This window comes from Jaculus jaculus, chromosome 6 (genome assembly GCF_020740685.1).
Source record: "Jaculus jaculus isolate mJacJac1 chromosome 6, mJacJac1.mat.Y.cur, whole genome shotgun sequence".
Taxonomy (NCBI): domain Eukaryota; kingdom Metazoa; phylum Chordata; class Mammalia; order Rodentia; family Dipodidae; genus Jaculus; species Jaculus jaculus.
Window position 1 is genome coordinate 25699312 of NC_059107.1, and position 26456 is coordinate 25725767.

At 43.9% G+C, this 26456-nt stretch overlaps 1 protein-coding gene across 1 annotated transcript in view; it reads left to right on the plus strand.

Annotated features, from left to right (window-relative positions):
• The window catches only part of Dock2 (dedicator of cytokinesis 2), a 469609-nt gene that overhangs the window by 142279 nt on the left and 300874 nt on the right, over positions 1 to 26456 (plus strand). Inside the window, exons 24-25 of the mRNA XM_045152647.1 lie at positions 1955 to 2025; positions 3926 to 4032. Of these exons, the coding sequence (XP_045008582.1) occupies positions 1955 to 2025; positions 3926 to 4032 (178 nt within the window). The remainder of the gene's footprint in view (positions 1 to 1954; positions 2026 to 3925; positions 4033 to 26456) is intronic.

Sequence of the window (26456 nt, forward strand, 5' to 3'; positions counted from 1 at the left end):
ACTAATATTTGAGTGCTCAAAGCAGTGTGGAAGAAAATTCACTAAAATGCTCAGTATTCCCTCTGGGGAAGAAAAATTGAAGCTAAACTGAAGATGTGCCATTTTGTTTATATCCTAATGACTTATTTTGTGTGATTTTTCTTTTGCATCAAACAGATGGTACAGACATTTAAAAACCACAAGCCAGGGGGAAAAGGCTGAAGGCCCAGACAAGTGTAAGGTTGTCATTCATTTCTTGCCAGGGATGCAAAGGGTGGTTCTGTGAGCAGCCTGCCTGACTTCACACTTGCCAACTCTCTGACCTATGGCTGGTTCCTGGTTCTTAATGCGTCCAGGCTGCCTTGTCTACTAAAACATTTCCCATGCAGGGCTGTCATTAAGAAGATAATATTTTAACATTCTTCAGCATAGTATCTGCCACATCTTAAATTCTCCACAGTAACGGCCATTTAGGTAAAAAGCTTATTTGTACATAACGGGGGGTGGGTAAGATGCTCCTTTTCATTGGGCTGGAGAGATGACTTACAGGTTAAGGCACTTGCCTGCAAAGCCAAAGGACCTTGGCTCAATTCCCCAGTACTCACTCACGTAAGCCAGATACACAAGGTGACACATGCATCTGAAGTTCATTTTTAGTGGCTAGAGGCCATTCTCTCTCTCTCCCTCTGTCTTCCTCTCTCAAGTAAATAAATAAAAATAAAATATTTAAAATCTTGTTATTGACAGTTTTTCTATATACATATTTATGTATTTTAATCACAGTTCCCTCCCATTACTTTCTTTTGTATCAACTCAACCATCCTCTTTCTATTGAATGCCTTCTTCTTTCCAAATAATGCCTGATCTATTTTGTCATTTTTTCCCCTATTCCATCATGCAAGGCAACATGTTGATGTGCCCAATATTATACAAGCCTTGTACAGGTGATGACAGCTGCTGAAAATATTCTTTTTCTTTTTTTTTAATTTGAGAGCGACAGACACAGAAAGACAGATAGAGGGAGAGAGAGAGAATGGGCGCGCCAGGGCTTCCAGCCTCTGCAAATGAACTCCAGACGCGTGCGCCCCCTTGTGCATCTGGCTAACGTGGGACCTGGGGAACCGAGCCTCGAACCTGGATCCTTAGGCTTCACAGGCAAGCGGTTAACCTCTGAGCCATCTCTCCAGCCCCTGAAAATATTCTTGAAGAGAGTAATTGTCTCTATTTTTATGTTAGAATGATCACTAGAGGATGATATATTTTGGCAATAGAATGCCTAGAATACAGAGAAAGTAAGAGGAAGTTAAAAATGCATATTTCCGTGAGATTCTTGGAAATTATTGTCCTTACTGCTGCTTTGCAGTGGGTGTTGCTTTGCTTAGGATTGACTGAAGAGAGGGAAAAAGAAATCCAGTCCACCACAGTGGTCAGTTTTCTTGGCACAGACAGTGAACCAAAATACACCCGTTGTTCACATGCCTGCTGTCCAAGACTTCCTCATCACCAGCAAGACAATTCAAGCATAGCATCTTTCAGTAATAGAGATGACTGTTATTGACCGTCCAAATATGCCTAGATCTCTCCTTTGCATATTGTTTTAACCCTCACAATCCTGAAATATAAATACTTACCTTCCCTATTTTACAGATACAGAAAGTGAAATGGCAAAGAAGTTAAGTGTTCACTCTAAAACGTCATGGCTAAGAAGGTGTGGAAACAGAACTTGACCACAGAGCCCCATTCCTTCCAAGTCTGTGATCATTACACTCTGTGCCACTACCTTCTTCAAGATGGCAGTTGTGATTTCTAGCTTGTGTACAGGGAAACACATGTCTGTGTGTCGGTCTGGAGTTTAGAGACATTATGGAAGTGTACAGGGTTGTTCTCTGATCTGTGACATGTTGCAGCATCCTCCTCACCAGTACAGAGCCATTGGACATGAGTCCCACTCATGTTTATTTCATGTTCCTCCTAGGTGGCAGCTTTGAAATACATCCCATCTGTCCTTCACGATGTGGAAACAGTCTTTGATGCGAAGTTGCTCAGGTGAGAGATTATGAGGTATTCAATGGCCTTGCTGGCACACCAGGGATTGGAAAGGAAAGTGAGGCTCTTGTAGGGGGTTCCAGGCAAGCCATAAGTTCTGCCACAGGACGGGTACATGCTTAGAGGCCCTATGGTGGGAGTTTCAATTTTTGATTTCGTTGTGCCAGACTTTGGTGACAGCTGATAAAGTAACAAGCGTTCTTCTTTGAGGTTGTAGAAGATGAGCTTGTAGATTTGGTTTGGGACAGAACAGTCCATATTACATGGATTTGTAGGTTGTTGCAGGTTCCAGTATTTGCCTTGAAAACCTTATAACTGACACCTCCATTCATATCACAATGGACAAACACTTTTAATGTTATTATGCTGTTGGAATATGTGCACTTGAGTCTGATATACTCTTTTTTTTTTTTTTTTCTAAATTTGGTCAAAGCAGAGTCTCACTGTAGTCCACATTGACCTAAAACTCACTCTGTAGTCCTAGGCTGGCTTTGCCTCAAATTCACAGTGATCCTTTTTCCTCTGCCTTCTGAGTGTTAGGGTTAAACGTGTGCACCATCGTGCCTAGCTAATACTCTTTTTTTAAAAAGTTCATTGAAGTTTCCAGATAACATAATAGAAAATATATTAAATTTCTTACATGTAAATAGTTTCAGGTTTAGAAAAGAGCTGCAAGGACGGTACACAAGAATTCCCATAGCCCCTGCACATTACTTCACTTAAGGCAACATTTTCAATGCTGGAAGCCATCACTGAGACTGAGAAATTATTACTGGAGCAGTTCTGTCAACTTTACTGCAGGATATCATCAGTTGTTTGTTATTAAAAACAGATGTTCCTTTTTCTATTTATAACAATTTTTGTAGGTTCTTTCTTCAGGGCTTGACCTAAATGTCAGCTTTACAGGTATCATTTCACCTTACAAGCTATCTCAGAATCTCTGAATACTGGAAATAAATTCCTCCCCAGTACTTTTGAGACAACTCTCTATTTTCCTTCCCTGCACTTATTTGTGTTGCAATGGTCTGTTTGTCTCGTATTCATCACTGACCTTTATTAGGATGTAAGGACCATGCCAAATGAGACCAAGTCTGTCCCCATTATATCCTCATTTCTCTGCATTGTGCCTGTCCCATAATAAATAGATGCTTGCTTACTAGTGACAAATGAATGGATACAATGAGTTCATTTTGGAAAGGTGACTATTTTTTTTTTTTTTGAGGGGGAGATATTTTTATCTTCACTCTATTTGGGAAGAACTATCTCCTTTCTCATGCCCCGTATTAGTTCTAGCCTACCATTTGTCATAGTTTCTCTGAAAAACAAAGGACTCTTTGTTCTCAAGGCTAAAGCATCAGCAGGTATGAAATGATATGCTAATTAAATCGGAACCTGGTTTTAAGCACTGGTTTCTTTGACCCCCACCCCCACTGCATGATCTTGAAAAAGTTAGTTAACCCTTATAAACCTTAGTTTTTTTTTTTCCACTTGTAAAATGGAAATAAATAGCTCCAGGTGTGATGAGGCTCACCTACAGTCCCAGCATTCAGGAGCCTGCAGCAGGAGGATCACAGGATTGAGGTTACCCTGAGCCACTTAGGGAGACTCTACCTCAAAATAAACAAACAAGCAAAAAAGATACGAAAATCAGGATGCACATTCTCTCCACCTCACCGTGTTATGTGGTTTATGCACTACCTTGAATGACACACAAAGCACATGCCTGCTACACAGTAAGTGTTCAGAGTTATCAGTATGATTTTCAGATTTCCACACGTTTCAGTGTTATTAGTACCCAACATTAACAACAGCTGATACCATATCTACTGAGGTTGATGCCAGCTCTGTCCCCACGAGGCAGGTGTCTAACAAGGTCTACCAACTCCTCCCCTGCCCTCAGCCAACTCCTGTATGAGTTCTACACCTGCATCCCGCCCGTGAAGCTGCAGAAACAGAAGGTGCAGTCCATGAACGAGATTGTGCAGAGCAACCTCTTCAGGAAACAAGGTGAGCGCTGCTGCTCCTGCTGGCTGGTTCCTCCCTGGAAACCTGGCACGCAGGAGGACGACCCAGTCAGGCACTCCAGTGTCTACACATGAGCATGAGAAACAGAAAGTATGGGGCTGGGGGCAAGACTAGGTGGTTAAAGGTGCTTGCTTGCAAAGCTGGTCTGCCAGAGTAGGCAATTCCACAGAACCTAGCTGAAGTCAGATGTGGAAAGTGGTACATGCATCTGGAGTTCATTTGCAGCAGCAAGAGGCCTTGACATGCCCCTTCTCTTTCTCCCCAACCCTCTTTCTCTGTTTCCAAATAAATAAGTATTAAAAAAAGAAAAAAACAGAGAATAGCATCCAGTTTGTATTCTGAAGCTTAGTTTTCATGGTTCCTCAGAAAGTTTGATAGGTGAGAAGTTTGCAGTCACATGCTAAATAGTGTTTCCCCTATGTGTTTATTATTGCTGTATTTAACTTGGAGGGAAGTGGGTAATGTTTCTTTAAATAGCAAGAACCTTTAAGTGAGAACTTCTCCAGATCTTGAGTGTGGAAGAATAAACTGGAGTGCTTGTCAAAATGCTAATTTCTGGGGCTCATTTCAGAGAGCCTGATTAAGTAGGAATTAGCAGTAATTTTTTAGCTTTTAGAGGAAATGTAAATTATTCTTGAATAGCTAATACATTTACATGGATCAAATGCAAAGTATGAAAGGTACTACACGAAAAGAGTCCCTTTAGACCCTATGTATGCCAGTGCAGTCCCTTCTCAAAGGCACCCAGCATTTATGGATTCTTATGATTGCCTTCAGGGATGCTTCCTAGATATGCACTCAGATACCTATGCGTGTACATTCTCTTCCCCACCCTTAAATGACAGCAAATCATATAACTGTACTGTGACTTTTTAAACTTAATGATTTTTGGGGGGATATCAAAGAATAACAGAGGGTTTAGGCAAAGCTATGGCCAGAGATTCTGCTCCCCCTGTACTGATGACCACTGTGTCCTCTCATCATCCCATTGTGAAGAGACTGGGATTCTCTGGCTTTCAAGGGGTAAACTAAAGATGAGGACAAAGGATTTAGAAGTTCATGTTCATCTCCACCTCATTTCCAGAAACACTCTTCATTCCTGGATCATATAACATGTCACATGTTTTGGTCCATGCACACTCTTTGCCTTTCCAGATCCTTGGCATTTTTCCCCTCCTTTCTATGAAACTTAAACAACAACAACAACATTGAAGGACAGCACTGTTTTCCATGACTCAAGACCAACCCTTTCTAATTTTAAATTCCTTTGTCCACACTAAGGTCGATATTAAAATGAGACACAAACTATGAAGGAAACAAGAGGTTTTAAAATGCAGAGGATATGCCATGACTCAGCTGGAATTTATTCAGAGAGCGAAGCCTGAATATTTATGCAAATTGCCTGGTAATCACAGAAATACTCAGGAACCACTTCACTGTAAAAGACTTTTCCCCCCCCCCCAATACATGGTGAACATGGTGCATCCAAAATTGTTATCTGTCTGGAGTTAAGGTTGGAGTGAGACACAGGGATGAAAGGCATAATCTTGTGTGTTGCTGCCTTATTATTTACATAGATGTGTGACCATTGTGTAATCCAAGACGTACAGGGAGGATAATCCCGGTAGCTGTGTTTCTTACATCACTGTAGACTTAAAAAATATTCTAAGTATTTATTATATGCAAACAAAGAGAGATAGACGGGAGTCAGAGAGAGGAAGAGAGATAGAGAGGGGGAGAGAAGGAGAGAGAGGGAATTGGCTTTCCTTCTCCAGCCAATCTCCAGACACATGTAAGTGTAGCCTTTTAAAGGGAGCCTTATGTGTTTGTCCAGGTTCTAACCCTATATCCAGATGAATTGCCCTCACTCTGAAGGCTTTGAGACACACCTGCCCTGGCAGTCCCCTCTAAGACTTTGGATAGTGTCACTGTCGTGTCTGAGGGACATGACAAGGACACCGCAGCTGCCTATGGTGCTGCACAGGTGGCAGAGCATGAGAACCAGCTCCTTGGCTCATTGTCCTCAGACGCCGCTGTTGTCAGGCTTAGTATGGGGACAGAGGGACTGCCGGCACAGGCCTAGGCCAGACCTGTGGTGTCAGTCGCGCTATCATGGAAGTGGAAAATTCCTTTACATGTCCTGGGCTGGGAGGAGGCCCCTGAGGGTTCTCAGAATCATAGGACATGCTGGACAGCTGCCTTATCAGTCCTGCTGTGGGTCCAAGTTTTAGATTCCATAAAAGTCCTCTGATTCAAATTAACTGACAGAAGACCAGCCATGGTGTTGCACAGTTACAAAAGCGATGCGAAATTCTTACCTTCACATTCATACGGGGAATAGAAGTAAGCAAGTGGAGTGTCCCTTGGGGAAGTGTTCAGGAGAGTACAAAGTATAGGTAGCCTATCAGTCCTTGCTCACATGTGATAGTAGCAATAGGCTCATATACACAGCTTATACCCAGCTTCCAGGTAAGCCCTTTGCCGTGATTTATTTTTCAAATGGGCTCTCTTAAAAATAATCCCAGAGGGAAGCTTTGGCTTACCCCCCTTTCTCAAGTTTTCAAGTTCAAGTGAGTAGAATCAGAATTCATGGGCACTTCCTGATGTCCATTGCTGTGGGGTGAGCATCTGTCTTCAGACCCTCAAAGAAGGTGAGTTTGATGCTTCTGGTTGAGTGGGAGCTGTAATGGAACTTCTCCTGTTGTTCTCTCTGTGAAGTGGTCTGGGCCTCAGGGACACGTTATACTTTGAGCCAGCATTCAGTTAACTGCTGGATGTGCAAATTGCCTGGTGGTGTTTCTGGCATTAGCTTGTACTCACAGCCTAGGACATTTGTACTGACATCAAGCAGAAGAGCCTTCCAAAAGGCTTTCAAGTCCTTTCTGAGATTTTGACAGAACACCTGCTTGGTCTGTGTTTGGGAAGATCCTATGGAGAAGGAGGAGAAAAGATGGGTGTAGGGTTAACCTTGCTGGTTCCTAGACCACAACTGACCATAGTTTTATTCTTGGCTCACTCTCTTATCAGTTGTGTGATAAGCTTTTCTTAAACTCTCTAACTACAATAATCTCATCTGCAAAGTGGGATTGAAGATAATAATGTCTGTCTTAAAAGTATGGCCTGTGGGTTAATGAAATAAATGGATGAGGCATTTGGAGGACTTAGCCCAACACCCGGTGGGTGGGGTGCCCGTGCTAAGTTGTAACTGTCATTACTGGAATCATGGGTATTTTTCCTTCTGCTCCTGACACTATCCCAACTTCTGTCCTGACTCAGATTCCTTGTAATAAGGATCTAACTTCATATTTGAATGTTCCATACTTGCCAGGATTACTTGTTTCCCTGGAAGCTAGCAATTTTCCCTTTGGATCTAAGAAACACAGGGCTTAATGAATACAAAGGCCTTGGTCTGCTTGCTCTTCCCATCTGGTTTTGAATACCTATTTCTAATTTTATTCCATTTCCCTGGAGCATTTCTGTAAAGGACCAGAGGTGTACAATAGGAGGGGAGGTCTAGGTCAGGGTGAGATGCTTGCGGTTCCTCACTTTGTTGTTTATTTCCCTTTATGCAATCACATAGCTTGGGACTCCACCCCAATGGCTTCGTCACCCCCCCCACTTTTTTTTTTTTTTACCTTTCATTTAAAGTAGGGTCTCACTCTAGCCTGGGCTGACCAGGAACTCCCTCTGTAGTCCCAGGCTGGCCTTGAACTCACAGCAATTCTTCTGCCTCTGTCTCCCACATGCTGGGATCAAAGTTGCGTGCTGCCAAACTTGGCTAGATGCATGTGCCGCCATATGCATCTGGCTTACATGGGACTGGAGAATTGAACCCAGGTCCTTAGGCTTCTCAGGCATGCACTTTAGCTGTTAAACCATGTCTCCAGCCCCTCAGGCTCTTTTAAAACACATGCCCCCCCCCCCTTATATGGAGAGAATTAGACACAATTAATGTCAACTCTTACTTGACCTTGAATAACCCACATTATCCTAGCAGACCTTGATTTCCTCATGTGTAAAATAGGACTAGTCACTACTAGTCTCACTGGGTTGTGAAAGCTGGATGGCGGCATGTGGCCATTTAGCCTGACATCTGGAGAAAGGAGTCTGCCATCAGCCACAGCCTATTCCCAGTGGCTTTGCCATGGGAACATCTTCAGAGTTCAGCAGAACCCAAGGAGACTTAGCTCCGTCTTCTCAGAGGTGCTAAGAAGAGGCGAGATGGCTAGATCTGCCCCAGCAGCTCAGAGGGGTCCTAAGGAAAGTCAGCCTCTGTGCCCATGGAGCAGCTCTATCCCTGGGGAACTGGTGTCTGTGTCAGGTTGTTTTTTACTATGAGGCTGACCAGAGGCACCATCTGGTCAATATAAGCTGCCTGAGCATCTGTGCTACTCACTTCAGCCTCTAAAACACAGGGAGGGGGAACTTAACATTTGGAACCTTGGGCTCCATATCACAAAAAAAAGTGACTAGAAATGTCACCATGAGTATAAGGAATCTCTTTGACATGGAATCCCCTTGTTTATGATCTTGGCTTGGTCACTTACTAGCTATGTTCCTTTAAACATGCAGCCTGTGTGAGCCTCCATGCCTTTAGCTAAAAACTACAAGCACACATAAAACAACTAGCAGAGAGCCTGAGAGGTGATAACTGCTTATTAACAGGCATCTGTGTGTGTTGTGCAACAGTAATGCCCACAGCATAATAATGACATCAGAAGTAGCCTAAGGGAGAGGCATATGAATTCATGCAGGCTATGGGCCAGGTGCTAGACAGCATAAATGTATATTATTTTCTTACACCTGTCCCCTATCTTATAGCTGTGGAAACAGAACTACAAAATTAACTAATGTTTTTTTTTAATGACCATGAGACCAAAGGTTATATAATGCATTATATATAATGCATTGGAGTTTTTCAGTGCTGGTGTAACAAATGACTCTCCAAAATCCCAATGGGCTCCAGAATGTGAAGGTTTATATCTACATTATACAAAGTCTGGTGACAGTCATAGGCCTTTTGTCCCACTGGAATTTGGTACCCAGGGCCTCCCAGCAGCAGGAAGGAGATAGAAGGACAGAGGAGAATGTCATGTAGCTATCACACTCTAGAGTGGCACCTGTCCAATGTACCCACAGTCTGTTGATCAGAGACATGTTCCCCACATAACTGGAGGGAACCTAGTATGGGAAGAATATGCAGGCCTTTGATGAGTACTGTCTCTGCCTCTTGCTGGTGCTAGAACTGGATTCTGAACACAAACACACTTGAAGCAAAATCTATGCTTTTCCTCTTATGCCATGTTTTATTCCCAGAATGTTCATTGTTGTTGTTGAAAATGCTTTGTTTATCACTTGAAAGTGTGCCTCACCATTCCTTCTAAGGGATTTTTGCTTTCATCCATTTCCTCTCAAAGACCCCTGCTTTAAGTACTGGGCATCTCTGACAGGTGTGGACAGGGACCCTGGCTGGGGAGTCGGGGAGGCTCTTGCTATTGGCTTCACAAGCCGCCCACAGCAAACAGGGTGTCTGCCATGTGCTACAGAAGGGGTGCTGACATCGGGTTAGGCTTTGACCTGTGCTGAAGGAAGGGGCAGAAAGAGAGGACAGCCTCCACCTCTGAGGACAAGCTCTACCCTCGTGGCTGTCCTCTCTCTGTGTCTTACACACCCTTGCACACTCCCAGTCTTTGCCCATTCTGCCTGGAATTTCTTCTCTTGCTTCCTCATCCTCTCTCCCACCCACCTGCAGGCACACTCTGCAGGTGACTCTCCTCATCCTTTGAGAGGTCCCTTAAGAAGACAGTCTGGCAGCAAGTCATTCTTCCCCTGGGGGCTAATGCATTTCACCTCAGTCCCCTCCAACACTTAACTGTGTGCCCAGTGCTGGTCAGTTGTACTCAGGGACAGCTGTCAAAAGTTTGTTCCTTGTGCACCGAAAAGGAAGTTGCTAGTTTTGTTTATATGCTTTTATTCTAATCTTTTTGGGTCTTATTTTGTACCGTGGCAACTTAAAAATTACAATGAATGATGTGCTATTGCTTTATATTTGCCAGTGTTCCTCATAGACCCCTCCCTCTCCTAAATATCTGAGTCTGTGTTATGGGCACTCAACTAGGAAAGAGAAGAGAGGCTACTTTGGTGGTTTCCTTTTGTTTATCTAAAATAGCTGCCCTTGGGCCGGAGAGATGGCTTAGCAGTTAAGGTGCTTGTCTGCCAAGGCAGTTTCCATTCCCCCAGGTCCCTTGTAAGCCAGATACACAAGGTGGCACATGCATCTGGAGTTGGTTTGCAGTGGCTAGATGCCCTGGTGCACCCATTCTCTCTTTATCTTCCTCTTTCTCTCTCAAATAAAATGGCTGCCTTTGAAGCTTCTGTCTAAGAGAAGATTGGAAATACACAGGTCTGGGGCTTTGGGTTTCTGTGCCAGAAGAAAGTGCAGCTGGCCTGTTCTTTTTGTCCCTTTGCAGCCTTTCTGAGAGACTTTCCTCAGTTCCTTTCCCTGGGGTTTTAAAAGGGGAACAGAATTTGAGGAAGGCATGACATTAGAAAGTTTAATATATTCATAATAGTTCCCCAGGTTCATAAATAGGAAAAAAAACATACGATGTTAAGGTAGAAAAAGAGGGAGAGAGACAGAGAACAGAGAGACCTCAAAACGTAGATGCAGCTACACCACTGGTGCAGATTCTAAAGGTCTGAGACAGGGGTAGGGCATAGGTATGGTTGTGCATGGTGCCAGCTCTTCGGGGAGATCTGGATGCAGGGACAGGGGTTGACCCTTCTCTATGAGAAAGCAAAGTTTCAGAAGTTCAAGAGGGAGAAGAAACATGGTATGGGCAGGCAGGAGAAGTGGCTTCCACAGAACTTGGTATGGGCAGATAGGAGAACAGAACAGCAGGCAAGCTTGCACCACAGTATTTCCCCTTCCCTTCAAGCACTCTTCATTCATAGACTGCTGATGAAGCAAACTCCCAAAGGAGAAAGATGCACCTATGTCTTTATGTGCACTGCTTAGGGGCTACTGACACTGGCTCTCAAAGTCTGGTATTTGGACCTTGGCAGAAAAACATGCCATTGTTCAATGGCCGGTGTTCCTTTAAAAGAAGACCAGAAAAGAAAGAATCTCACTATTCTAAACTGAAGGCATCACGGTCCTTGATTCCGAAATACCTTCCGCTGAGGTCTGCTTTGATGTCTACATGATCACTTAGATCACAATACAGTCAACATCCTTGCTCTCACCACCCAAAACAAAAGCTGGAAATCCAGCTGTCACTTGTATGTGATGGTGGCCTTCCTGCCTTTCCACCCTGAAGAAGAGCATCTTTGAATCCTGTTAACCACCCTGCTGCTTTCCTTCTTATGTCATTCCACCACGTTTGTCTCTTGTTCTCATTACTTTGTATGAAGAGTTTTGAACTGCTGGTTGTTTGGGGAGCTTGCTTTTTCATTAAATATTATATTAAGATTTATCCATCTTTGTAAGTTGCTGGAGTGTATTGTTTTGATGACTGAAAATTCTATTGTGTGGATAAATCATTTTGCTCACTCATGCTTTCATTGTTAAGCATTAAGGCTTTCAGAATTTGTTTCTTTTTTTATTTTTCTCTTCTTCCTATTGTAAGCTCTGATGATAAGAGCATTCTTAAGAATTCATGTCTCTTGGGAATGTTCAAGAGTCTCTTTTTGGATAATAATTACTGAAAGATTTGCTTGGTCACAAGGGTTCAGAATATTTAACTTCAGCCCAGAGTGCCAACCTGTTTGCTGAAGGTGGCGACACCACCTTGTATTTCCCACAGCAACGCAGATGACACCCTGTGACTCCACATTCTCTTCAGTGTTAACACCCTGTTTCTTGGTTTCACCAGTGAAAATGGGCTTGCAACATGTCATCATTCTCTTGATACACATTTCCTTAATTATCAGTGATGTTGACCATTTTTCTGATATTTCTTTGGCATATGTTATTCACTTCTGTGTAGAGATATTCATGAGTTTTGTCCATTTTTTTCTATTGATGTTAATTGTTGCATTCATTAATTTATTTGTTACCGGGACCAAACACTCAACAAAAAAAACAAAGAAAAAGAAGGGAGGGTTTATTCTGGCTTGCAGTTTGAAGGGCGGTTATCCATCTTGGCAGGGAAGGCACAACTGAAGGAGACAGTTGGTCACGTTGTATTTGCAGTCCATGCACCTTCAAGGCTTTCTCACAGTGACCCATCTCCTGAAGTAAGTCTCCACTTTCTTTTTTATTTTTTTAATTTTTTTACTTGTTTATTTGAGTGCGACAGACACAGAGAGAAAGACAGATAGAGGGAGAGAGAGAGAATGGGCGCGCCAGGGCTTCCAGCCTCTGCAAACGAACTCCAGACGCGTGCGCCCCCTTGTGCATCTGGCTAACGTGGGACCTGGGGAACCGAGCCTCGAACCAGGGTCCTTAGGGTTCACAGGCAAGCGCTTAACCGCTAAGCCATCTCTCCAGCCCAGTCTCCACTTTCTGAAGATTCCACAACCTTCCAACGACCATCTGGGGATCAAGGGTTCAGACACACGAGCCTATGGGGGGCATTTCTTATTTAAACCTTCCTCCCCAGACTGTCATAGGATCATGTCCACCTCATAATGACTTCAAAAGTCCTCATTGTCTTCAACAATCCCAACACTGTTGAAAAGCCAAGATCCAAAGTGTCTTCTGAGACTTTGATATCAGGTCTGCGGGAGTCCAGGAAAGTCCTTGAATTCCAAATCCTGAGTTCGTGTTTGTATGCAACCAAAGAATTGGGCAAATCAAACTGAGAAGGATAATGATCAAATTATTGTATTTATTTAGGGAAGCACAGAACCCAGGGAAGGAAAATTGATACACCCACTCAGTCTGAGTGTCCATATGGTGGGCCTGGCAAGTAGGGGGCAGCAGCTGCAGGTACATGGCACAGGCTGGTCTGGTCGCATTGCATCAACAGTCAGGAGGCTGAAAGTGCACAGGAAGTAGGGCTGGGTTATAAAACCTCAAGATCCACCTACTCCATGACCTGCTTCCTTCATGGGCCTCTGCCTCCTAAAGGATCCGTATTCTTCCAAAACAGCACCACCACCTGAGGATGAAGTGTTCAAATACACAGGCAAATGGGCCACATTTCACATTCAAACCACAATACTTGTCTTTCTCTTACTGAGTTGTGTATGAAGATGCATTCTTCATGCTCATATCTTTCTGATTGTATTACAATTATTTTAGTTTATGACCAGACTTTTTCACTTAAGGTACGTTTTAATAAACAGAAATTCTTATTTTGTATATAATTACATTTATCAATCATTTTAATTGCCAAGTCCTTATGTATCTTTTTAAAGAAATATTTCAATCATCAAATCAAAAGTGTATTCACATATTTATTAGTCTTACTTTTATAATTTTATTATTGATACATGAGTTTATAATTTTTCTGGGAATTTCTGCTTATATTTTGTGTGATGTGTGAATCTGATTTTTTTTTTTCCACCTCTTTGCCCATACAGCCTTTTGTTTATCCACTTTCTAGTTTTGTATTCTGGGTTCTTTTGGAGGCTGAAGGAAGGGTTACCATAGCCTGGGCTGAATCCCTGGTCTACAGTGTGCTGTGGTTGAGGAACTAAGGGTCACAAAGGTCAGGAGAAGGGGATGGCCTTTCTTCCCAAGACATCTCCAAATTAGGCTCTGGTGTGATATGAATGTCCCAGGGAATTATGTGGTAAGGCAAGAACACTTAACCTTCCATGGGCTTGGACTTCCTCAGTTATGAAAGAAATAATTTTCTTTATGACAAGAACTTGCTGGAATCCATAGAGAAACCCTTGTGTAGTTTCTTTACTTATCTCATACAGAGCACACCGAGCTGGGAGAAAGGAAACTAGAATGGTTGTAGCAACCATCACATCATCAGTAGCAATGGTGGCCGATATTCACCAAGTGCTTGTATGTAGCAGACACAGCGCTCCCCAGTTACATGTATTTTTTTTAAATATTTTTTGTTCATTTTTTATTTATTTATTTGAGAGCGACAGACACACAGAGAAAGACAGATAGAGGGAGAGGGAGAGAATGGGCACGCCAGAGCTTCCAGCCACTGCAAACGAACTCCAGACACGTGCGCCCCCTTGTACATCTGGCTAATGTGGGACCTGGGGAACCGAGCCTCGAACCAGGGTCCTTAGGCTTCACAGGCAAGCGCTTAACCACTAAGCCATCTCTCCAGCCCCCCAGTTACATGTATTGTCTCACTTCACACTTTGGTGTGAGCTGCAGCAAGTCATGTGACCACTGTAGAGCTACTATAGAGGATAAGATGGAAGGTTTTCCAGATCTCACCTAACAATGGAAATCTTCAACCTAAGACATCATCCTGACATTCATGATAGTAATATTTCTGAACCTTTTCACCATTTGATGGCAAGAAATAAGGCCATTTCACAAGTTTCTTTGAATGAAGGGGCATGATGTTTTAGTTCACACAGCCGGTCACTACCATCAGCTCAAAACCCTGGAAAAGTTCAAAGGACGTAAGTGCTGGGACCAATTTTGTTTCTTTAAGAAAGTGCCCTTGAGTTCTGAGGATTGAAACTTCTTATCGTAACATGTAGAGGCTTCAAAGATCTTCAGTAGTCGGCCATTTTGCCTGTCTGCACTGCTATGTTACAGAGCCATGTCCAGCCCCAGACGCCCGTCCTCACTGGAGATCTGAGAAGAGTTCTCTCTAACATCCGCTCCTCTAGTTTCCTTGTGACTGATTGCAGACTATCTCAGATAAAAGCTTTCAGACTCCAAATCAAAAAGAAGAGTGGTTTACTAAGCTATAAAATGAATCCATGCAAAATTGATTAAAGTGCCTTTTGGGGGGCTTAGGTAGAACTTAAATTAAAAAATGTAATGGCATACAATCAAAGAAAAATCTCTCTTAAACTTACAACAATACCCATAGTAGTGAACTTTAATGACACAGTGAAGACCAATTAAATTAGGGAAGGAAGATGTCCCAGATAAATTGCTTTAGTGATAATTCATGTCAACTCTTCAACAAATATCGGACTGTCAGCACATACTTCTGTTTACATGACAGGTGTTGTGTCCCAACTTCGGAATGATTCTATTAATGGAAGCACATGTCATGCGGGCCTTTGTGTAAAAGTTTATACAGTTCTGTGCTTAATCCAACATCTTTTTCTTGGTTTTCACTGTGGAATAGTGATCACGGATGGTCTGAATCATAGCAAGTGGGGCTTTAGAGTTTTGAGGTGTTTTCTTTTAAACTTTTTATTGACTACCTCCATACATAATCACCTAAGCTTTATGTTTGTGTTTGATCTGTCCATTTCTCCCCCAGCGACGTTCTAAAAAGAAGAAAATTTCCATGTAGCTATGATATGGTTGAGCTGAACTCCAGATACTGATTCATTTCAGTTGAAGTAATACTAATTAAAACTCTCAACCTGTATTAGCTCTATATGGAGAATATTCAGACATGAAAGAAATGTAATAAGGAATAATTTCTTGGCTTTTGTTTATTTGGCCATTTTATTTGGTGCCAAGCTCTGTGTTAAGCTTTCCATACACTGTCACACTGAACCATCTGCACATCCATGCCAAGTGTGGGTCTTCTCACCCCATTTTACAGGCAAGGAGACAGAAAGTCAGGCGTCTTTTAGCACCTGCCAATAGTCGCATATCAAGTGGCATACCAGTGCCAGCATTGTAGTTTGGGTCTGATCCATAATGCATGTTCTTAACCTACATGGTCTAAGACACCAGGCCAAGGAGTTTCTTCCCCCAGGGATCTTACAATTACAGAAGAGATTTACCCTAACGTGTCTTTAGACTTGTGCCCACATAGACCAGGCCAACAACACCAATGAGAGAAAGGGTGCATACCTAGCTTGTTATATACCCACTCCTGGTACTATCTTCAGATGGATTCTTACAACACAGATTTTCCACCTGCCTATTCAACCTGTAGTAACTTTCATAGTTCACAGGAAAGTGTGATTTTTTTCTTTCATTTTTTTTTCTCGAAAATACTGTATATTTGACAAATCATTGCCTCATGTTTGACAAAGACAAATACAGGAAGAAATATTTCTCTCCCCAAGGAAACGAGTAGAAATGATCACTGACGTTCAACCAGAAAGGAGAATGCTAGGGAATGGTGAGGACTGGGGAGGAGGCCCCACCTTGCTAAGGAGGACAGGGTGAGTCAGCACAGCAGGGCTTGCCTGTTGTCTTGTCCGTTACTTCCTTGTTTCGTGGAAAGCAGCTCCCAGGAGAGGTTTTATTGAAACTGGCTAATTTACTTTTAAATGCTGCTATATAGGCTGAGCAAAACTACATGGAGACATAAGACAACAGCTGCTCCTTCTGCAAATCTATAATTTCTAGATTTCATAAGGTATTGAAAATATATGGGCTTTTAACAAGTTTATTATTTTAATATAATTATTTATTTATCATATAGGAGTGACTACTACTAGAATTCAGTGAAAACAGTATTTTTGGAGTGTCAGGATTGGCTTTTTGGGGGAGGCGGGATGCCATCTGGGCAGAAAAGTCCTATCTGGACAACAACAGTCTTTGGGGACCTTGGAGTATTGGAGCTGAAGACCTCTCAGACCTCAGGAGAGCCAAGTGTTCATTCTCACCTGACACAAGTCCTTATGTCCAGGGCTACAGACTCACATGGGCTCTGCCAGGCTTCTTCTGGGGATATCATCCCTGAGTTGGGAAACATGACACATTGTTTTTAGAAGGCAGAGTTACCCAAACATTGTGATCTTATGGAAGAATATTTGGAAATGTATTAAAGTAGCTACCATGTAGTGATTCATAGGTTACCATGGTTTATTATCTCTCTCACTTGTTTCATATTTTATATAATTGGGATATAATTTTACCAGGTTTGTAATCTGCTGGGAACTATTGGGACCATCATCTCATTCCATCTTTAAGGACCTCATCTCACTGGTCCATAGTCAATTTCATATTTTCTTATTTGTAAATATTTAGGTTCCTTTCATTATATTGTAGAGACTTATTGAAATTCCTCCCTTTAGTAGGCAAATCACCCATCTACTGTTGAATATGAATCTCATTGAGCTTTCCCAATTCTGGCTAGGGTTTTCACTTTCCCTCTTGTTCCTTCACACACAGACACAGATACACAGACACACACACATACACACACACTTTAGCACACTCATCTTTCTGCTTGCTCCTTCTATAATATACTTCTATGATAGCAAAGCCCACTGAATTGTCCTTGAGCAAACCTTGGAGGGACAGATCCAATGTCAGAGGAACATGTTTGCACAGTACCACCCTTGTGCTGATTGCAGAGGGCAGGTGTCTGCTTGCAGGTAATCTCTGTGATACTAGGCTCTTTAAATCCAAGTGCAAAGTGAACCTACATTAGCACCCAGGAGCCAAAGAGGGTTTACTGGGTATGACACCAGCCAAGCTGGAGGTATTGGCCAAGTAAAACCAAACACCACTGCAGAGAGGGAAGCCAATGACCAAAAGGCAAATGCGACTCTGATTATGGCTTTGGCTAAAGAGGGGAAAGTTATGAGAAGCCCCCCATTTCTGAGGTAGGCGTAGCACAGGACTCTGTTCAAAGCAAGGGCTGGACCAGGACCTGGCTTTACCACTCTCTCCAGGAAACTTCACCTCCGGCAGCATCAGTTTCTTCTCTGTCACTTGGCGACATGTGTTATGGTGCACTCATGGGCCCATTGTGTTAAGTGGAATAGGGCCTGTGCAAAGCAGAGAGTCTGGCACTTAGCAAGGGCTCATAGGTGGACTGTCACTACCCATAACTGTCAGCAGTACTGCTCTTCTCTCCCATATGCTGTCATCATCGGGCAGTGTCATAGAATATGGGACTGGAGGTCAGAGAACTATGCTCACACTTGGCACTTTCCTGCATGTTCCAACTTAGAGAGAGAGAGAGAGAGAGAGAGAGAGAGAGAGGTCCTCCCTCAGCCCCATTCTCCTCATCTGTCAGGTGAGATGCTTGAATTAGGGATGTGTCAGCCCCACTTCTCCCCAAAAGCTATAGCTTAAACTGACTGTACTGAGAGTTTGGGTTTAAGTTGCCTTGTGCATCAGCATGCCGCCACACCTCACAGTAATTCCTCCTTGATGATTGGAATCTCGTTTCTTAGCTTTCACTTACCCAGTGACTGCCAACATATCGGAGGGCACTGTGCCAAGAACTACGTCGTGTCATCTTCAGGAAGCCTCACCTCATCTCTATATGATCATTTTTTCTTCAGCTGCTAAAGCCAAAGTGTAGGAAGTAGCATCTCAAGACAGGCTCCCAGTATCCGTACTATTTCTAATTGTCCCCGTGTCCCCAGCATCTGCTAGAGAAAAGCAGTAAGTTTATGCTTCTAAACATTCATGAGCTTCATTCAAAACGTCCGAAGGCCCAGTCAGCTGAGCTTCTGGCTCAGGTTGCACACTTCCAGCTTTTACTCCAGCTCCCCAAAAGTATAGGAACAGAGGTCAAAGGAAGACCTGACACTGAGGGGGTCGGAGGGTGGGGGGAAGCTTCTGAGGGCTCAACTCTGCCTAACTTTCTCTCACTGTAAAATGAGACTGATGATAAACATGGCTCTAACTGCCCACTGGAGTTCATTTGAGTTAATGAAGGGTTGTGTACATGAGTATGCATTAAAGAGCTCAGCACAGTGAGCATGTCAGTATGTGAGCTGAAAGAATATCAGCAGCCAGATGTCGAGAGAATCCGAGCCAGCAGTTTGGAGAACCTCCAAAGAGGCTTTACCCTGGTGTGTGTAGCAAGTAGGCCACTCCCCTCTGTCTGGTACAGCAGCTCGCTCTCTCCCAAGAAAAATCTTAAGCAAAAAAAAAAAAAAAAAAAAAAAGTGGATCTAAAGCAACCTGTGGAGCTGGTTTCTTGGTGCCTGGATCAACTCACTAAGCATAATGTGGAACATGGCATCATCTGTGATGGGTTGTGAAGAACTGGGGAGGCCGGGTGCATGGGAGCAAGGGGACATGTGGAAACATTGCTTTTTTTGCTTAGTTTTGCTATGAACTTAACCTTATCTTTTAAAAAAGATTATTAAAAATTAAATCATCAGGCTGAAGAGATAGCCTAGCAGTTAGGTGCTTGCTTGCAAAGCTAAAAGACCCAGGTTTGATTCCCATGTAGCCACGTAAGCCAGATGCACAAGGTAGAGCATGCATCTGGAGTTCGTTTGCAGTGGCTGGAGGCCCTGGGGTGCCCATTCTCTCTCTCTTTGTCTGTTCCTCGCTCCTTCCCTCCCTTCCTCTTTTTCTCAAATTCATAAAATATATTTAATTTTTAAAAATTAAACCTTCAGGGGGCACTCATATCCACCAGTCTGGTTCACCACCCTCCTCAGTCCAGTTTAAAAAGGCTCTGGGAAATTTGGTCCCCAAGACGCATAAGTAAGATTAGTGAGGACTAGAGGCCTTCGTCTCACCTTTCTTTTTTTTTTCCCCCAAACACCAATTATCACCCTTGGAAGTATGGCCTTCTCTCTTCCTGACTCTAAGGATGCATCTGTGTACCTTAGGGAGATGGTAGGAGACTTTGTTTTCACTATCTGGACCAGATGGTGCAAGTGAGTGGAGGGTGTCTGCCATGGCTGGCCTTCAGATATTATGTCCCTGAAGTGAGTGTGGAGATGAGAATGGGCCAGGTTCCCAGGACCACCTCTGGTGGAGCTCAGTGAGGACCAGGCGGAAACTCAGGTTTTCTGCTGCACTGCTGCCTCCCTCCTTCGTTCCTTCTCTCCCTTCCTCCCTCTCACTGGCCGTCTCCTCTCTCAGTCCCACACAGCCTCTTCTGTGAACCTGCTGCCTTTAGCCCACCCCTCCTGGATCTCCACCTCAGCCACGTTCTCATCTTTAGTCAGAAGCCCTTGTGATGCAAGAGCCTGGGTCCAAATTCCATAAAGATCAAATTCCATAGAGATGCAAGAGCTCCCAGGCCTGTGGAGCCCAACTTTTGGATTCATAATTGAGTTACCAAAGAAATTAAAATGTGGACTAAAAGAAATGTCAATGACGAATTAAAGGGTTTATTTTAAGGAGAGTTATGATCCAGAGGGAAGACTATCAAGAAGTCTCAAGCCTAAATAAAGAGTCTCCCCTTTCCCAGCCTGGCTGAGAAGGGGCAGGGGAGACAAAGGAAGTCTTCCTCATATAAGAAAGAGTCAGGACACACACACAGCGTGTCAGAAAAGACTAAGAGGCTCTGACCATACATGTAGCAAAGCCAGAAAGCATTTTAGGACAAAATTCAAGCAAGCAGGAAAACTTCTGCAGAAACCTAGCAATGGGGACCACAAAGCAAAAACCAGGAGAGTGAAGAGGGGCCATGAGATTTATTCGAATATGCCAGGCCCATTTACAGAGTAAACATCCAACTAGGACGAGCCTTGTAATCAGACTGAAGTGTATAAGGGAGAGCCCTGACTGGTTGGTGGACTCCAGAGGCTGACTCAGGAGGGTCAGGCCCAACCAGGTGTGCCAGGCTTGAAGAAGCAGGAAGCTCCTCCTGGGGACTGTTCTTTGCAGTCATCTTGGATGGGTGTGGGCGGGTCACACGTGGGTTCTACTTCTGGCACAGCAGGTAAGGTGGCATCTCTTTGGGCCGCCCTGTCCATGGCTGATTGCCTATAAAAAGGCCATCTTGTCCCTGTTCCTCCTTCACCTGCATTACTTCAGCCATGAGCTTGGGCTCAGGAGGGCTTCCCTCTGCTCTGGCCCTAGAATAGGGGAACATGTACCATGACTGTGAGCCACACGGAAGGTGTGGGCCAGAGACATTCGTCTTATTTTGCTTTCCCTCCCAGAGAGAACTCCAACTAATTTTCTTTCTGGGTCATCTAGAAGTGAGCTACACCTTGCCAAGGTGAGCATAATTTTTTATCAGATACAGGAGTCTAATCTCATTTGGACAAAGCACACTTCCCCTTACAGTGGGTTTGGCCTTGATCCTTTTGGATCATGGGATCTCCGTGGTTACTGTGCTAAGAAGCATTTTATCCCTTCTGAGCTTTGGTCCAATTTGCCTGGGAGTTGCTGGATCTCTCTAGCTGGCAATGATCCTGTTACCTGGAAGGGATTGATCGGGTCTGCTATGAGGAGGGTTTTAATCATAAGCCTTCTTGCCCTCTGATAAAAATGAGTATCAGTGTGCCTGGGTATATGTGCATGTTTAGTGTGGGTGGAATCGTTCTAACGTACCTTCCTGTAGTGAAATCTGTATGAGTTCCCCAACTTGAGTGGTCATTTTCCCTACTGTGTCAAAGTCAGGGGAACCTCCCCGTGTGCTGGAAGCCCCTGACCAGGTGGGCCTGCTACCATGTGCATGTTTTACTGCTACCTGCCGAGCACATGTGGTGAGAACCCATGCATTCTTGGTCTGAGGATCTCTTGTGCTTCTCTGATATGTTCGTTGTACTTCCAAGCCACTACTTTCCTGAGTTCACGTAAAGTGTGTGTGTAATTTCTATATTTCCCCAAACTGGCACCGAATAGGTGCTCACTACGCATTTAAAGGTAAGGGGTCAGTGGTCTTTGTTGAAAGGTTTTTGTAGGAGAAAATTCTGCACAGAGTGAAGAAAACGAAAGGAAGCTGTATCCCAAGAAAGTTACTTATAAGCAGTGTGACCTCGGACAGTCCACTTACCTCCTCTGAGCCTCCTTCGTCCTGTGTACGATCACAGGTAGATCTCTCATGTCCTGTCCACCTCTGATAGTCAGCAAGAGTACTCAGCAGGCCCGGGTTGCCAGGACAACGAAGAAAAAGGCAGCAGCTTCACGGATAGCACTAACTGCTTGAAAAGCGTTTTGTCATCCCTGGGCTTTGAGGACACTGGTGTCAGCCTGACATGAGAAACCAAAACACTGACTGTGTTCAGCTGTCCCCAGGGCACTGTATTGTCCCACAGCTCTAAGGTGAGGTAAGAGAGATGTCTAGTTGGACTGGGTCTCCATGCCCTTGCCTGGGGGCTGAGCTCTCTCCATCTGAGGCAAGGCCGCACCCCAGGACAGCAGGACGATATTTTACCCTATGGATATTTGTGGGGAGCTGGAGAATGTGTTTTCTGTCAGGCTTAGCCTGCCTGTGGCCTAGATTTGCCAGGACCTGTGTCTGCATTGGGGTGGTTTGTTGTGCTTGGCTGGTTTATGGGGATTTTGGGCTCGGTCTCTGGTTGTACCTGCAGGTTTGAAACCAATTACAATCCAGGTAACGAGAAGTTCGCCACAGCTCACTGCTGTCTGTTGAAGGCCTATGCCAAGAAATCAAGCAGGTCCCAGTGACCTCTCTGGAAAATTTGTGGTGTTTCAGAGGCCTATGGTGGGTCACAAATCTTGGTAAACCATAGGACGTGTCTAGGAGCAGCAGAGTTCCGTGGTTCGGCAGGGAGAGGAAAAAAGCCGTTCCCTGAGCTCAGTTCTTCCCAGTTTCTTCCCAGTCTATCGGGAGACTGTCTGCAGTCTGAGACAGATCCAGCGTTGGGGCCAGCAGGACAGATGGTTGTTCCTGCTCCTTGGAAAGAGAGAAGTGGCTGTGAGGAGTCCTCTTCTCTGCAGCCAGGCTTCTCACAGCTCAGCGCACCCAAGCCCTACACCTTGCCTGCTACTCCTCCCTCTCTTGCAGCCCTCAGCAGAGACCCCTGCTTCCATTCTGTTCTGGGAGATGGGATGAGTGCACCTTAGATCACACTACTGTGTGCTTGCAAATCTCCAGATCTTTGTTTCTAGGCCGGAATGTCAGAAACATGGAGCCCGGAGACAGGAGGAGCCATAACTGCCTGAGACGCAGCAGCTCTTCAAGCCTGCTGCTCTGCTGGTTCCAGCCTTGCTCTCCCTGTTCCTCCCAGGGAGAGTGGCCACCCGATGGCTCAGACCACCCCTGAACTTGCCCTTACTCTGTCTTTTACTTTCTTTTATTTTTTAAAAGTATTTTACTTACTTATTTTGTAAGGAGAGATAGAAAGAGAGAGAGAATGAATGGGCGCACCAGGGTCTCTTGCCACTGAAAACAGACTCCAGATGCATGCACCACTTTGAGCATCTGGTTTTTTAGGTGGGTACTTGGGACTTGAACCCTGGTCCTTAGGCATTGCAGGCAAGTGCCTTAACTGCTGAGCCTTATCTCTAGCCCTAAGTCTTTTACTTTCACTTCAAGATTCCTCTTTAACTGTAGCTGTGACAGCTCAACTTTCTCCAAGATATATGGAGTTGCCTTTCTAAGAAGAGAGGCAACTTTTTGGACAGGTTGTATGACTCAGTATGTGTTTACTGATGCCCTTGGTATAAACACAGCATTGAGAAGCCATGTAGAAGACATGGAAGTGACAACAGTACAGTGATGTCCACAAGGAACTTGCCTGCATTTGCTCTATGGGGCACTGTATCACAATGCTGGCTGACCACTCTATGGTGGAGACAGTGCTCTGAGAATTCGAAGGAGCTGGAGGATTTTTGAAGTCATCTTGCTATTTACAGCATTAAAAAGTATTTACAGGGAGTTATGCAGCAAAGACCAATGAGCTTCAGAAATTATAACAAGCCCTTACTCAGTCACATTTGGGTAATTTTGGCATTTTTTTTTCATAATCTTAACTTCAGCCCCAAGTGTAAAGTTTTTTCAAGTAATCTCAAGATTTTTTGGGTTCTAGAGAAGCACTGTGCATTTTTATTTCTCCTCCATTTTTTTCCTAATCTCTTGAGTAGTAGCCATCAATGATTATGGGGGAAAAAAAAATCCTGTCACTTCTTTGGTTCTCAATTTTTTTTTAATATATAAAATGAGGTGTAGCAGTTTACCTCTCATTGCTGGGACCAAACACCTGACCTGAAACTGCTTGTGGAAGGAAAGGGTGCATTTTGGCTTATGGTTTTAAGGGAAAATTTCATCATGGCAGGGAAAGCATGGCAGAGCTGACAGCCAGGGTGTCACATCTTGTCACAGCAGCAAGGAAGAAGCACCAACAGTGAGATCACTACTACTGGCAAGGAGGCCTGGGTTATAAAATCCCCAGGCCCTCCCCCAGGGACACATCTGCTCCTATGAGATGCCACCTCACAGAGGCTCCACAAGCTGGGGATCTAGTAGGACACTTCATCCCAAACACTTCAGGCTTCGGGGGACATTTTACATCCACCCACCATACAGGGATAACAATGGGGTTACTGTGTATAATGGGAATGATGCTTAGTACAAGTCCCTGGGTAGTAATAAGTGCTCCACAAAGAACAGCTTAAAATTGGCACAATTATTTCCATTTTAAGTATTCATTTACCATTACTATGTTCACTTTTATTATGATCAGTTCAACGTTGGAGCAAATGTAGCATAGTAAAATAAAATATGGTGGGTTGAGGAGGTAGCTCAGTTGGTTAAGCGCCTACCTTGACATAAGGGCCTGAGCTGAATCCCCCAATCCCCACGTAAATGCTGAGTGCCATGCTGTGAGCCTGTTATCCCAGCACTGGGGATGCAGAGACAGACTGATCCCTGCAGCTTGCCAGTCAGCCAGTTTGGCAGAATTGGGGAGCTCTAGACCAAAGAGGGACCCTGTTTCCAAGATGTGGACAGTATGCTTGAGATGATAGTCAAGGTTGTCCTCTGCCCTCGATGCATGCCTGTACATATGTGTGCACACTCATACACATGTACATGCACGCATGCAGACCAAAACCTTTTTTTTTTAAAAAAAAATGCTTAAATTGAAATTTTCAAAAAAATTATTAAGACAGGGGCTGGGGAGATAGCTCAGTGGGTAAAGGTGCTTGCTTGCCTACTGGGTTCAATTCCCAAGTACCACATAAAACAAGATGCCCAAAGTGGTGCATGCATCTGGAGTTCATTGAGAGCAACAAGTGAAACCCTGGCATATGCCCATATTTTCTCCTCATCATCACAAATAAATTAAATGTATCTGAAAATATTAAGACAGTAACACAAAAACTGTTTGTTTGTGTGAGACAGAATGTATAGCACAGTAATTATATACTAGTTTTTCTTACCGGAACCTTATAGCATAGGCTGTTGTCATTTCTGCCCATGTGGAAATATTTGTTTAACCTTGTGGGATCTTGCAACTGAACAAGCTTGCAGGTACATAGCTAATTGTCAACCTCTAATTAGTCTTGTGCCATTTACTTCCTGTCCCAGAGAGAGGAAGATAAAATTATCATTTGAACTCAGCACCCTCTTTTACTCAACTGGCATGAGCCGCTGTTTGGTCCAGTCTACTGATGCAGGGAGGTCCTGTCAGGCCATTGAAAGGCCACCCTGCATCTAAAATACAGGGATGCAGCAGCCCACATTCTACTTCTGTCATGTGTGGATTACAGTCCATTTCATGTTTTTTTTTTCTCTTCAACACTATCACATTTTTTTATTTTTTTAAAATATTTTATTTATTTATTTGAGAGAGAGAGAGAGAGGAGGGAGGAAAGGAGGAAGGAGGGAAAGAGAGAGAGAGAGAGAGAGAGAGAGAGAGAGAGAGAGAGAGAGAGAGAATTAATGAGCAAGCCAAGATCACTAGCCACCTTGTGCACCTGGCTTACATGGATACTGGGGCATCAAACCTGGGTCCTTGGGCTTTGCAGGCAAGCGCCTTAACTGCTAAGCCGTCTCTCTAGCCCTTATTCATTTATTCATTTGTTTCTACCACATAGCTGATCTTTTCAAACCTTTACTATTTCTTCCTGACCAGACTGTCAGATAATAGTGTAAGTACGATTAATAATCACACGCTTAGGTGAAAGGAACAGAGTTTTGAACACATTTGAAGGTTTTACAAAACATACCTGGGCAGAGTTGAGCAGATGCTTTGAGGGACAATTGTGTCTAATCTCTTCAGGACCTGCCCAAGGGCACACTACAAGTTGGTGGCAGAGTTGTAATTGGAATCTGGCAATTCCAAAATTTCTTTCTTTCCTTTTCCTTGTGGTTCTCCAAGTGTGGCTCTGCACCCCAGTGGGGAGGTGACTTTCCTTGGCAAGATAGTATTCTCAGCTGGCCACTGGTGGAGTTCTAGATCTTGGAAGCCTTTCATTTCCCTTCTAACCTTTCTGATTCTGTAGATGTGAGTTGTTTTATGTTCCCTAATCGTAGGATGCAGGACTGGTGCACCCTCCTTTTGGGGCTCCATGAAGTGCTTTGTTTACATGGTGCTAACACTACGCTTAACCTCCATCTGTAGCAAGTTTTGCCATTCTTTTCCCTTCATTTGAAATAGGAATGTTGGGCTGGAGAGATGGCTTAGCAGTTAAGCGCTTGCCTGTGAAGCCTAAGGACCCCGGATCGAGGCTTGGTTCCCAGGTCCCATGTTAGCCAGATGCACAAGGGGGC